This window comes from Alosa alosa, chromosome 24 (genome assembly GCF_017589495.1).
Source record: "Alosa alosa isolate M-15738 ecotype Scorff River chromosome 24, AALO_Geno_1.1, whole genome shotgun sequence".
In the NCBI taxonomy this organism is placed as follows: Eukaryota; Metazoa; Chordata; class Actinopteri; order Clupeiformes; family Clupeidae; genus Alosa; species Alosa alosa.
The window spans coordinates 22,135,052-22,150,072 of NC_063212.1; the positions used below are offsets into that span (position 1 = coordinate 22,135,052).

At 43.8% G+C, this 15,021-nt stretch overlaps 1 protein-coding gene and 1 long non-coding RNA gene across 3 annotated transcripts in view; one reads left to right on the forward strand and one right to left on the reverse strand.

Annotated features, from left to right (window-relative positions):
- LOC125289166 (butyrophilin-like protein 2) overlaps nt 1-15,021 on the forward strand; it is a 49,665-nt gene that overhangs the window by 5,484 nt on the left and 29,160 nt on the right. For both annotated transcript variants that reach the window (XR_007192590.1, XM_048235869.1), the window contains exons 2-4: nt 6,240-6,299; nt 9,264-9,617; nt 9,719-9,871. Coding sequence is in view for 1 of the 2 variants with exons in the window: in XM_048235869.1 (XP_048091826.1) it covers nt 6,242-6,299; nt 9,264-9,617; nt 9,719-9,871 (565 nt within the window). In the remaining variant the exon portion in view is untranslated. The remainder of the gene's footprint in view (nt 1-6,239; nt 6,300-9,263; nt 9,618-9,718; nt 9,872-15,021) is intronic.
- On the reverse strand, nt 9,411-14,308 carry LOC125289170. Its single transcript, XR_007192591.1, has 3 exons — nt 14,008-14,308; nt 9,780-9,818; nt 9,411-9,493 (listed from the first exon to the last, which is right to left on the reverse strand). It is a non-coding gene; the product is annotated as an uncharacterized LOC125289170 (long non-coding RNA).

The following is a 15,021-nucleotide window of genomic DNA, read 5'->3' on the forward strand; positions in this document are numbered from 1 at the left end:
TGTGAGTACCTGAGTATTCTTGCACCAAGCTGCACAGGCACAACCACATACCCGAGAAGAAATAATAAAGGTCCGCACACTGATTGAAGCTCCCAAACGTGGATTTATTTGCACACCCACATACCCCACTGCAAAATATTCCACTTTTTCAACATCAACACTGCCTAGTACTGCACTGACTTCCACTTTTCTTGCATCCACATATCGTCAGCTCCAAGCACCTGGCCTGTACAGGTTCTTTGGTTAAAAGCTGGGGGACAAGCATTCCATCCTTCATGTGCCAACCACAGCTGGTTGGTGAGGGCAACTGTGGTTGGGTCACTAGTGAATGTTTCCAAAGTTTGATAGTGAACCCTAATGAGGTGCATACAAACTGTTCTGCTGAGGATAGAATAGCTGGACTTGGTACTTCATCCTCAACCAAAGGGTATGAGAGGCTCATCATTCAGTGCAGAGATGTACTGTTGCTTCTTGTGTTTGCACACCTGCTGAGCCCATAAATTTGGATGAAAGCAGGAACTGACAAGAAACCACGTGCTACAGCTTAGGGAAGCCGAAACAATAAAGGGGGACAGAGGCGTGCAATTTGCAATGCAAAGACGGATTTATTTCACAATCAAGGCTGTTCGGTCAAAGTAACGAGAGCTAAGTCAGCAGGTATAGAGTCAGTAATCAGTCGTGTCAGGGGTGTTGGGATGCGTGGAATGTGCTGTGTGCATGTTGCATGTTCCAGTGTGGAATTAAGAAGGAAGAGGCCACAGGACCAGTTATGCCCGGCTACACCTGCGCGCCGGAGTAGCCGAACAGCTGTTGAGTGGTTGCCCTGCCCACGGGCACACCTGATCCTAAATCTAGGGGAGCAGACAAAAAGAATGACAGACAAGGCCCGATAGCCGTCACACCACGCTACATTAAAGTGCATGACATTAAAATGTCAAATGAGATTGTGGATGGTCTGTTGGCATTTCATAAGTATAAGTATATATACTCTTTTGATCCCGTGAGGGAAATTTGGTCTCTGCATTCACTCCGTGAATTAGTGAAACACACACAGCACACAGTGTACACACAGTGAGGTGAAGCACACACTAATCCTGGCGCAGTGAGCTGCCTGCATCAACAGCGGCGCTCGGGGAGCAGTGAGGGGTTAGGTGCCTTGCTCAAGGGCACTTCAGCCGCGGCCCACTGGTCGGGGCTCGAACCGGCAACCCTCCGGTTACAGGTCCGAAGTGCTAACCAGTAGGCCACGGCTGCCCATTAAAAGTACATGCCATCACTGGATGTGACACTACCAGTCAGTTCACTGGAATAGGAAAAAGGACAGCGTGGGAAATGTTCCAGCAGTGCCCTCATCTTCTCCACAACTTTGGTGAGGATGAAGTACCAAGTCCAGCTATTCTATCCTCAGAAAAACAGTTAGTCTGCAAACTGTATGATCCAAAAACGACCAGCACTTCAATTCTGCATTCAACACCATAATACCACAACAACTCATCTGCAAACTTGACAAACTGGGACTCAGTACCTACCTCTGCAACTGGCTACTGGACTTCCTCTGTCAGAGGCCCCAAGTAGTACGTGTTGGCAACAATACCTCAAGCAGCATCACACTGAGCACAGGGGCCCCCCAAGGCTGCGTGCTCAGTCCGCTGCTGCTCTTCACCCTGCTGACGATGACTGCACTGCAACCTACAGCAACAATCACATAGTGAAATTTGCTGGCGACACAACTCTGGTGGGTCTCATCACCAAGGGCGGCGAGACTCAATACAGGTTGGAGGTCGACCATCTGACCACGTGGTGCAGGGACAACAACCTCCTGCTGAACGTCAGCAAGACCAAAGAGATTGTTGTTGACTTCCGGAGAGGTCACACCCAACACCTGCCACTGACCATCGACGGTGCTGTGGTGGTGGAGCGAGCAGCACCAAATTCCTGGGGTGCACATCAGTGAAGACCTCTCCTGGACCACCAACACTGCATCACTGGCGAAGAGAGAGCTCCGCCTGTACTTCCTGCGAAAACTCAGGCGAGCAAGTGCTCCACCAGCCATCATGACCACATTCTACCCGAGGCACCATTGGGAGCATCCTCTCCAGCTGTATCGCTGTGTGGGGCGGAAGCTGCACTGAATACAACAGGAAAAGCCCTGCAGCATAGTGAACACAGCTGGAAGGATCATTGGTGCTTCACTCCCTCCCTGAAGGACATTTACACCACCCACCTCACCCGCCGGCGACCAAAATTGTGAGTGATGCAAGTCACCCCGCTCACAATCTGTTTGATCTACTGCCCTCTGGGAAGAGGTACAGAAGCCTGCGCTCCCAAGACTACCAGACTCACTAACAGCTTCATACACCAAGCTGTAAGGATGCTGAACTCTCTCCCTCCTCTCCCCCTCCACCCTCAGCTACATAACATCCTGGACATTGGACCCACAATGGCCGCCTGCACTACTCCACCTGCACACTTGAACACTTGCACACTTGTACACTTTACAACTTGGTGTTGTTGTCCTGAAAACACAACACTTCTGCTGCTCTTACATAACTTGCACCACTATGCCACTTTCTTTTATTACTTAGGTCAAACAGTATTTTATAGTATTTTACAGTATTTGCACTAGTATTTTATTGACTGTCTATGCACAATTTCAACAAAATTTTGCTGCTCTTATTTTTTCATTATTATTATATGTGCCCTCTTATTTACTTATTTACTTACTTTTTTGTTTACTTGAATGTTATGTTTGTCTGTGGACTTAAAATTGGTCAAAATATGTCTTGTCTTCACCGTGGGATAGTGAGAAACGTAATTTCGATCTCTTTGTATGTCTGGAACATGTGAAGAAATTGACAATAAAGCTGACTTTGACTTTGACTTTGACTTTGACTTTGAATTCATGATGTTCGCTGTGCCCTGTTTTGTATCGGGAAGGTATTCATTATCAAAACAGTAAACTCTTCTTTTGTGTCCCTGACCAGGACTCAGACTGAGCACATGGACATGGTCCCTGGGTGCCTTCTTGCTGCCTACCTGAGTGTCACTGCTTGGATGGGGGAAAAAATATGTGACAATGACTCAATATTACATCTAAATTAGTCCAAAATATTTAGCTCTGATCACTCAAGAGACACTGACAATCTTGTCAAGAACAAAAATAAAAGGTTGTTGTCCATTTTGATGAAGAAAATATACACCATAGAACCAATATTGTTGGGGGGTTAATCATTTTGGCCATGTCAAGTTTTTTAACTTTTGATATATGTTCAGCCCATCTGTAAAATATTTTCATAAAACCTAGTGAAAATTTCACCTCTATCATTTCTGTGAAAAATATGATTTAAGTATAGTATAAGTGAAAAGCGGCGCTCAGGGAGCAATGAGGGGTTAGGTGCCATGCTCAAGGGCACTTCAGCCGTGGATGTGGGCATGGGAGAGCAGTGCTCAACCACTTCCCCCACCCACATTTTTTCCTACTGGGTCAGGGATTGAACCGGCAACCCTCCGGTTACAAGCCCGAAGCCCTAGCCAGTAGGGCACTGCTGCCCCATATTTCATAGAGGGAGCTACAGTTTGACATGAACTGTACTGTATAAAGGTTGAATAATTTTAGTGCAATAGAGGCCTACCCTTAAAAAAAGCCCACCAACAAGGCTATGTTGATCTCTTTTGTAAATCAAAAAAAGGACTAAACTGAGATGACTACAATATAGAGAGTGGCCTTTATCAGGGGCAGCCAGAGATTATAATTAAGTAGACAAAGGAGAGTTCTCCGCGCTTCTGTCAAACCATCGGGTGCAACCAGGCCAGGACAGAAATTTCAGAGAGGAGGAGAAAGAAGACATCTGAGCTGCACCGGCGTCTCTCCTTCTCTCAGATTATAATTAAGGTTTGCCTGTGAGATTTTAGGTGGCCTCAACCGAGTGAAAGTGAGGGGCGCAGAGACATGACAGTTGGGATGCAAATTACATGGACATAAAACACTCTTACTGTATAGCCTATCTGCAGGCTATAGCCTATTGTGCTTTAAAAATTAACGTGATCATGTAGGCCTATTGAGAATTAAAAACGTGAAAATATGATAGGCTAAGCTATAATTCACTTTCAAAGGCTGCAGTGCACTGTGATTCATTTTCAAACTTAAATGAAGAACCAAGTAGAAAATGTTTTAAGACATTTAAGACATTTAAGCTATTTTAAGGCAGAATAAGAACTCAGAGTTCAGTGCCTACGTGAACTGCTTTGTGTAGGCTATTGATTAGCAAAGATTGTGTAACCGATTGGCCGAAATTTAGGCTAATGTATGGGAAAACATCCTTTGGACAGTCATAACCTTGATCAGTGAGGGACAGGAGTAACCAGCACTTACTTTCACTCTTAATGACTCTTAACTCTCTCTCTTAACTCTCTGACTCAAACAGTCAGATCAGACTCCAAAGGCGAATCCATAATGCGCACTAACTGCGTTTTGACGGGTACAATGTGAGGCTACTGTGCATTGGATTTAAACATGGAAACAATTTCATCATGGTCCAGACTTTCTGCCAGCTCTCTTTCAAAAGACAGTAAGCTATTCAACTGCCGTGTGTACATTGAGGACCTGGTGTCTTCACCTGATTAACAAACAAACACTAAACCATGCATGTAGCCTAAGGAGTGTCTAGTAAGCTATTCATGTTTGGCTTGTTATGATAAGCTATTATGGTTGTTTTTTTGTTGACACTACAGCAGGTTAGAATGACAAGAACAGACAAGTATGAATAGCCGTGAAAGCTGAAAATATTTTAGGTGTGCCAGACCGATGGTAGCCTATTTAGCAGACGCCTGTTTGAATGGAGAAAAGGTCGTTGTGCCCTGAAAGTGACAGTGCACCATTTATAAATAAGCTAAACAGCATCAAACTGCTACTATTTTAATAGTAGTATTTATTCTTAGGAAATGAATAAAAACACATTTTGGGGGCTAGGCTATTTACATTATTAACGTGAAATAAATATGCATGTCTCCATGTAGGATAGTCTCAACACTTTAAACCCAAACTAGTTGCCATTACTAAAAAAATGGGTGGAAACCGATTGCCTTAAACCATAGATGGTTTAGACCTTAGATGCTGTAGACAAGCTTACATTAGTAGGCTAGTCTTTACTTAAAATCTTTAGTTCACTTAAATTATTGTTTCAGAAGTTGCAGTTGTATAAAACAAATGTTTAAAAAGCTCATTAAAATATGAACTAATCTAAGTTCTGTAGATGTTGTTATTTTAAGATTAGGCTACTGTATTAAATTAATTGTATTACAAGTTGAAGAGAAGGAATTCATCACAATAATGCCTTTTATTATTCAATTAAATTAAATTAAAAAAAAATTAAAACTTTATTTATCCCCGAGGGGCAATTTTCTCTACGCAGGCACAGTGACATAGCCTATAAGACATAACACAACATATAAGACAGGACAAAAGAAAGAACAGGACAGACAAAGAAAGAACAGGACAGTCAGGAGTGTAAGGGGGGGGGGGGGGGTTAGTCCCAGGAGATGGAGGAGGAGGGTGCTGGGAGCATATTCAAGTTCAAAAGGCGAATAGCCTCAAAAGTAAAGCTAGCCTTCCTCCTGTCAGTCCCAGCCAGAGGACAGTGCAGACGCCTGCCAGACAGTGATGCCAGATTGGGTTGAGTGATTTCCGCCCAATCACGCTCAAAAACCCGCCCTCATCAGCAAAAAAAACGCCCCAACAACAATTTTGTCATAGAGATCCAAAAACTGTCTACAGACAGAAACACCAATTTCAATGATAAAGTCTGAATTAAACTAAGTACCACCAAGACAAGTATATTTACACAAAAACATACGTGATATTGTTATAATCTGCCATACACGCCCTTTGGAATGCTAAGGTAGCTACCATGAGCTAAAGTTAACTGTGAAAGACTACTAGCATGCTAACAACGAAGCTAACTTTACCTTAGTTTCTCAGTTTGTAAGTTAATCACATAAACAAACATTTAGCTAACTATCTGTCAAACTGAACATAATTTTGGGTTATTTCATCAGAATTTTCATTTTTCACCAAGTTCATCAGAAAGTTCACCCACCATTTAATGTAGCCTATTTGTCACAGTAAAAACTGGGGGGAAACTGTCAAATGTTGCACACTACTTGTTTTTTAAGCACTGGTAGTACACACAAGTAATAGTGTTTTTTAGAGCATGAACTAACTGTATCATTCTCTTATGAAGCTATGCTGGTGACCTTGGCATTCCTGATTGTAGTTGTTGCTACGGGGATGGCTGACAAAGGTAAGTGTTATGAAGTGCTTAATTTAAACAAAACATTATATACAGTAGCCTACCGTATAAACAGCTTGAACAAGAAAACGACATTTCAAAATAACCTGAAATTATATATGTACCAAACTGTGCTAGTGAGCATGTGAGTGTTTGTGTCTGTCTGTTTGTACCTGTGTGTATGAGCAGGAGGCACCTATGTTTGTGAGAGAGAGAGTGTGCACGTCGCTCGATGGTGTTTTATGCACCCAACGTCATCTTCCAGGCGGCGCTGCCACCGCTGACTTAAAGGCACCTAATCCTAAACCTAACCTTAACCCTTGCCTAACCCTAGTGCCTTCCAGGCAGCGCTGCCTTGAAGACAACTGGTATACCCTTTGATTACATGACATGTCCACAAGTGGTGATAACTGGGGTTCAAGTCGCTTTTGAAATATGTCAGTTACAGTGCCACCTATGGATGGAATTTCATGAAATTTGTTGTGCATCTAAAGACGATTGTAGCAATGTAGCATCATTTTTAAACTCGCAACCTTCACATCACATGATAGTAGCTGAGGTTTGTCTTGGCTGCTGAATTCTCAATGGTATGTCTTCCATTTGCTTGAATGAGTCAGAATAAACTTTAGGAGACAAAATGAAGCCAAGTGTAAGCATGCCAAATTTCTACATGAAATCATAGCTTAAATGGTCTTTAACTCATTGAGTGCCAAAAACGTAATATTACGTTTTTAGCTTTTTTTTTTAATTACGAAACTAGACACTCTAACACACCTTATATGTGATTTTGGGAACTCTGTGATGAATGGAAATGAAATATATGACGGTTGAAAACTCATGAAAACGCACAATCTGGACATTTTATCTGGACATTTAATCTTAAAACTCTGCTTTTGATGGTTGCCGCTTTGGGTTGAATCAGTAACACATGCACGTCAGGTCAAAACCAGGCCATTTCCGTGGGTTTATCACTAGGTGGCAGTCTCGCCAGGTCTCGCTAGGTCACTTCCCGGAAACTTTACAGGCAACACTTCATATTTCATGAAAGACGCTACATCTCCATTTCTAAAAATAAAATAGGGATTTTGATGAAAACTAGCCACTGTTTAGCTTGGGATTTCTTAGGAACAGAGGCATGTAGAAATAAACGGTTTGTACCCACTGAGAGCTTAAAGGAATTATCCGGAGTAAAATGCACTTTAGATCAATTTACGGATGATTGGGAGTACATACGTTGAGTTGACATCAAAATCATGTCATTCGGATGCGTTTGAGAAAGTTCGATTTTACCGTTTTTAGTCAAAACTTCGTTAGCCTGGAAGTGACCGGGCATGTCATTTTACCGCTACAAAACGCTATTTTTATACCTCTTCTACAGTTCCAAACAACATTACACTTACGTGGTAGTGAGTAGAGGGTCCCTAAAGCCAAACCGAAGTATCCCGAGGTCTTTATGTGGTCGGATATAGAGTCCAGAATGAATTTCATCAAGCCAGTACCTTTCCGGAAATGTTGCTGCTGCAGCTTCTATATAGGGGAAAGTCCGTAGGGAGTCGATTGCTGAGTGTGGAGTAACACGCTCTGGAAATTCACAATTTAAATTGCAGTTTTTTTAAAAAAAAAAAACATAGTCCAGTATTTCTTTCGAAATTGAAATGAAGTTGTATGCAACAGCAAACCCTTACTCCACACTCAGCAATCGACTCCTACGGACTTTCCCCTATATAGAAGCTGCAGCAGCAACATTTCCGGATCTAAAGTGCATTTTACTCAGGATAATTCCTTTAAAGTCTCACCTTTCAAACAAGCCATAGTATGTGTCCATAGCTATAACATAGAATACGCTGTGGCTCTACAAAAATCGTCAACAATGATCAAGATTGCTGGCACTCTGGGCCAAAGCTTCCGAAAACAGCGCGGCATTCAATGAGTTAAGATACGGAAATTAATGAGTTGTAGAAACCCTATGGACAGATTGTAACAAAACTCTGATATCTCTAATCGATGTAGCAAGATATTGGTTATTGAAGCGCCCAGCTTTTGCAATATCATTCAGTAGGTGGCACTACGCTGTCACTCACAAATGAGATGGGCTGGGTTGATATGCCTCCTTGAGACTAACATACCACAAACAATGTGTCATTTTTGGCTGAAGTTATTCTGCAAAATTGCTTTTGGTAAACCCAGCTTTCGGGAGGTAGCCTGATTTAAAACCAGACTCTGGGGACTCACGATTGGGAAACTTTTCTAACACTAGTATGGTGATGGGTGTAGAGTTTGTGTTCATTTTGAAATCATCGGTCCAGCTTAGTCAATCACATTGATTAGGGATTCTGTATACGCCTAAATTTTACAAACTGACAATAAACAGCATCAGCAGTCAGGAAACAATGCATAGGCCTACTTTTGCTGTAAATAAATGAACACATTCTTCCGCCTACAATTTTTGACGTTACCACAGGCAGTTTTGAAATTATAGTGTTATCCCCGTCGCTGATTGGCCTGACCTTCCTGGGGTCTGACTGAAACGTTAGTGAATTGTGGTGTTCCAGACCTGAAAGGGGGTCGAGGTGGCGTGACCAGGTGATTCGGGAGGGCCGGCAAAGGAGAAGTGGCTGTTTGAGAGAAAAAGCTTTTTTTCCCCATCATCAGCCAATGGGGCTACAAGCACACCAAATTTCATGTACTCTTGTGTCCCAAGAATCATCGACTGAATGAAGTAAAGAAAATAGAAAATAAAGAAAATAATAGAAAAGGTGTGAACATAATTAATTTAATATAATTAAGTCACTTGATGGAATACATTGAGCAACATTCTAAGCACAATCTTTAGCCTGCCACACGATTCACAAGACACTTTACTTATTGACTGACTTTACACTTTGCCCATTTTATTAATGACTCAAATAAACATGATCACTGTTAATGTTTAGGTGACTGCTAATGGAGGCATCTGTCCCTGTTCACTACGTTCAGGTCCTGACATGTTCAATTTGACTGTTCCTGAGGGTCCGGTCTCAGCTCCTTTGGGAGCCTCTGTCACCCTGCCCTGTGCAGTCTCTCCTACATTCAGTGTGGTGCCACACAAGATGAGTTGGCACCCATCCAATCTGGATGAAAACCCAGTCCTGCTGTATGAGAACGAGAAGATCCAGCAGGACCCAGATGGTACAGGGTACAGGGGCAGGGTGTCTCTGGTAGGAAGCCTGGAGCAGGGAAACGTGTCCATCAAGCTGGAGAACATTACACTGGCAGACAGAGGACTGTACGTGTGTTTTGTACATAGTGAAGTATGGTTTGAAGAAGCCAATGTGGCTTTAAATGTGGAAGGTAAAGCACTGGACAAAAGTACAAAACACAACTCCAATATTTCTTCAAATTTTGAAAAGCAAAAATGTGTATCATTGGTTTGATTTCTGTTTTTCTTTCAGTCATGGGCACTCTTCCGCTCCTGTCTGTATCCAAAGGAGATGAAAAACAGGTGAACATTACCTGCACATCAGATGGATGGTCTCCACAGCCTGCACTCACCTGGACCAGTGGAGGAGAGAATATCAATGCTGCCAACACAGTCTACACCACAGGTAGCAACATATGAACACATTACTGCCCAGTGATTTATAATAAAACTGTATAAAATGGTTCATATAAAATCCCATGGTTCTGTCCAAACTGGAGCATTGCAATATACTACTATTTTAATTCCATGATCCAGCTCTACGTCCCATCTTACCCATTTGTAGTCCTCTGATGAGCATCTGCTATATCAGCTTAACGTCAACACAACACTTCTTTTCTTTGATTCCTTGGTGGAATGATTTACCTAAAGTTCTTAGTTGTACTTAGGTCCTTTGGAATTTCAAAGTGTCTAAAAGAACCCACACACAGGAACACCCCCTCTCACTATTACCCCACAAGCGTCCTCTCGCGTCGGTCGACGTTAGTGTTGTGTCAGAGAGCAAGCAAGCCCCCATGCATCTGCTTATCTTCTCTCACAGCAAACACAGGTGCATGCCAACACACTGCCACCTGGCACATGGGATGTGGAAGTGTTTTGTGTCGTGTCTACTCTAAAGCGCTAGACTATTTCCTAACATCCTTCCCCCCCTCAAAAAGAAAAAAAACACCACCACCATGCAGGCTACACCCTTCAACTTCTCTAATTTTACACTTTTTATGAAATTTTCCCCAAATTTTAGGGGTTTTTTTTCCACTTCAAATTTTCTCTAAAAATCACTGATACCATGCCGACAGATCTGTTTGAACAGTCAAAAGGCAACCAAGAAAAATAAACTATATACCAGATATTCCCCACACACTCATGCTCAGGTGTCATCTCTTGGATGCAGCCTCGACAGTGCATCTGCCACCACATTGCAACGGCCAGCCACGTGTTTCACTACCAGACTATACGGTTGGAGCACCAGACTCCACCGGAACACTCTCTGGTTTGCAGTCTAAATTTGGCCAGAAAGGTAAGCAGATTATGGTCTGTGTAGACCACCACATCCCCACTGGAACTGGACAGATATATTTCAAAGTGCTGAACAGCTAGCACTAAAGCCAGTGCCTCCTTCTCAACAGTTGAATAAGCCTTTTGATGTTTATTTAGCTTCCTGGAAAAGTATGCCACGGGCTTGTCTAACCCGGCTGCGTCAGCTTGCAGTAGCACCGCTCCGACGCCGACATCACATGCATCGACTGCCAGTTTAAACAGTGCCCCAAAATCCGGTGCTGCTAATACGGGTTCACAAGCCAAAATGGCCTTGATCTGGTTAAACGCCCTCTCGGCCTCAATAGACCACAGAAACTTCACACCCTTCCTCAGAAGGTTCGTCAGCGGTTCTGCAACGGTGGCAAAATTAGGGACAAAACGACGGTAAAACCCACACATCCCCAGAACCTGCATGACCTCACGCCGCGACGTCAGAACAGGCAGATCAAGGATGGCTTTGACTTTAGCCTCCCTAGGCAACACTTTCCCCCCTCCAACCAGGTGGCCCAGGTAAGTAAATTGCCCTTTCCCAATCTCACACTTTGGGAGGTTAGCTACTAACCCGGCCTCCTCCAAGTGTAGCAAGAGCTGATGCAGATGCTCTAAATGGTCAAGCCATGTTTCACTATGTACCACCACATCGTCTATATACACCACAACATTACTAAGGCCAGCGGTCACTCTCCCCATCAACCTTTAGAACGAGGCAGAAGCGTTTTTCATTCCAAAAGGGAGCACGTTACACACATACAAACCCTCAGGGGTTACAAAGGTGGAGATGTCACGAGCCCGGGCAGACAACAGAACCTGCCAATACACTTTCAGTAGATCCAGTTTCGAAACGAACTTGGCTTGGCCTATACGGTCAATACAATCCTCCAAGCGAGGAATTGGGAACGTACTTTGCTTAAATACTTTGCATGTAAGCCAACTCTTCCCTCACACTGGATAGCTTGGCAGGAGACAGCCTATAAGGATGTTGCTTTATAGGGTCTGCCCCACCAACATCAATATCATGAGACACCAAGATAGTGAGACCTGGACGATCTCTAAAAACCTGAACAAAATCGTTAAACAGCTTGCACACATCTTTCCTTTCCTCAGGAGCCAAATGGACAAGGTTCTCCTCCAGCCTTGCCAGGGCTTCCACATTACAAAGACGGGCAGACACAGGCTCCACACTTGGCATGTCCCCCTCACCCTCAGGTTCGTGCAACGCACAAGCCAACAAAACTGGAACAGAACGGCCACGATATGGCTTCAAGAGATTGATGTGACAAAGCCTGGTCTTCCGATGGCTGTCCGGAGTACTAATCACATAGTTACGGTCACTGACTTTCTTTAGGACACTATATGGACCCACAAATGCTGCACTCAAAGCACCTCCCCTCATGGGCTTGAGGACTAGGACCTGATCCCCTAACGACCGAAACACGGCTCTACGATCATGATATTTTTTCATGCGATCACAAGATGCTTCCAGATTTCCCCGTGCCACCTCACAAGCTGCAGCCAGGCGTTCTTTAAAACAAGACACATACTGTAACAAACTGCCCTGTTCACCTGGGGTCAAAAATTGTTCCTTTACCAACTTCAACGGACCACGAACCTCATGGCCGTAAACTCATTCGAATGGAGTAAAGCTGGTGGAGTCATTGACAGAGTCACGCAGGGCAAACAGAAGAAAACCAATGGTATCATCCCAGTGACCAGGGAACTGGACACAATACGCCTGCATCATTGACTTCAGGGTCTGATGACAGCGTTCAATAGGCCCCTGTGACTGAGGATGGTATGCTGAGGACACAATCTGAGATATCCCCAGCTCCAACATGGCTTGTTGAAAGACACCCGAGGTAAAGTTTGAGCCACGATCTGATTGAACCTCACTCGGTAAACCAAAACGTGAAAAAACTACATCAATGCATTTACAACTGGTCGTGTTTTAATATTACGTAGAGGGACTGCCTCCGGAAATCGTGTAGTCAAGTCCATGATGGTGAGGAGATACTCATTACCCCTCTTAGTCTTAGGCAATGGGCCCACACAATCAATCTGCACACGTGAGAAAGGCTCAGCCACAATAGGTGGAGGGTGGAGAGGGGCAACAGGAATTCTCTCACTCTGCTTACCAGCCACCTGATAAGTGTGACAGGACCGAACAAACTTCACCACATCTTTATGTAGTCCTGGCCAATAAAAATGTTTCAAGACCTTTGCATGCGTCTTACGGATTCCTAAGTGTCCAGACATAACAGCCTCATGAGCCAAACGCAACACTTCGCCACGGAAACGGGGGGAGCACTACTTACTCAATCACTGCCCAGTCTTCAGTAGCGGGTCGCTCAGGTAGCCTCCACTTCCGCATGAGTACCCCGTTTTGGAGGAAGTATCCCTCTGCCATTATCCTACTCTCCTCAAGGTCTGCAGAAGTCTCTCTGAGACTCAACAGCTCCCCATCTTTTTGCTGGGCATCGATGAGAGCAGCAGGGCTGAACTCACAGCTTAATGGCACGTCCCCAGCAGGCATCAAAGGGGGTGCCTCAACGACCTCAGCTAGCTTGTTTGCTTGGCTTAACATAGACCGGGTTACTGCACAGCACTGAAAATATTAGGGAACTGAGCCTCAAGTGTCTCAAGCTCAGGACTATCACAGGGCTCAGAACAGACTACAGGAGCCACTCGACTCCCCGCTATATCATTCCCCAATAAGAGACTGCAAACACAGCAAAACGTTAAACAGTTCACAATACACTCATCATGTCCACAGGCTATCAATCAATATCATATAAACACGGCAGTACAAAACAGCTATAAAGAACAGCTAGCTAGCCACTCCATCCAAATTGTCGCTAACATCAACCGGTTGCAATACCCAGCTGATAACTCGAGAACACGCAAGCACAAACCAGCCGTCAAACAAATCCCACCCGCACAAATAATGCGGCTACTCGGCGTGCACACTCGGATAACAATGCTCTTGACAACCAACACAAACGTGAAACACAAACGCCGCAAACTCACACCACAACAATAACCGCAGCTTTGTTATTCGACCGAGTCGACAACAAAACTACGATCCCGCAAAGAGCCCCCACAATGTAAAGACAGCTCAGTATCTGTCTAGGGATGACTAAACTAAGGTGTATTGTATTGACGTGAAAAATGGCATATGTATGAGTCTAGTGGTGTATGCAGCCAGGGAAAAAACACCATGAGGCTTACCTGTCGGGGGCCGGCCCTGTCTTAGTCCGATGGCGGCCAGCACAAACAGTGGTAGGTTAGTTCACGGAAGCTGTGAAAACAGCCTCAGCTGGATGATGGTCGGTATGTAGGTTTAAACTACGCGCTTCAGCGACGGAGCCCCACAAGCGTCCTCTCGCGTCGGTCGACGTTAGTGTTGTGTCAGAGAGCGAGCAAGCCCCCATGCATCTGCTTATCTTCTCTCACAGCAAACACAGGTGCATGCCAACACACTGCCCCCTGGCACATGGGATGTGGAAGTGTTTTGTGTCGTGTCTTCTCTAAAGCGCTAGACTATTTCCTAACACATACACACGCACATACACACATAAACACAAACACCACACGCACACAGACACATAAAACACACACACATACATACACACACACACATACACACACACATACATACACACACACACACACACACACCAGGCTTGTGCAAAATTCCGAATTTTAGAATGGATCTCCATTCAATTCACGAATTGGAATTTGAGTTGAATTGGCTCCGCCCCACAGGAAGTTGAATTTGAATTGGAATTGGAATGACAGGGAGTGGAATTAAATTCATGGAAATTCAAAGCAATTCCACAGTCACACAACAGGAACAATGTGTTGAATCTCACATGCATTCAGTTTTGGGAACGTTACTTTGTACTGTAAAATCGAATAGCTATTCTTACTTAAAATGTTTAGTTAGTATAACTCAGTTTTTGTCTTTTGTTGATTATGTTGATTTTGCTTTTTGAGATTACTTGGCTAAAATGAGTAATTTAATGTTGAGGTGGAAAAGTGAACATGATCATTTAAAAGTTTGTTAACTACCACAGTCACGAGTTGGGTCGCGATAGTCTGTCATTTTTAAAAGTGGGTCCCCAGAAAAAAAGTTTGAGAAACACTGATTTAAATCAAGTAAACTATACTTGAATTGCTTAAGTTTTGCTACACTGTGAAGTTAGTTAGTTATTTAACCTTACTTAACCTGTTAGTTAACCT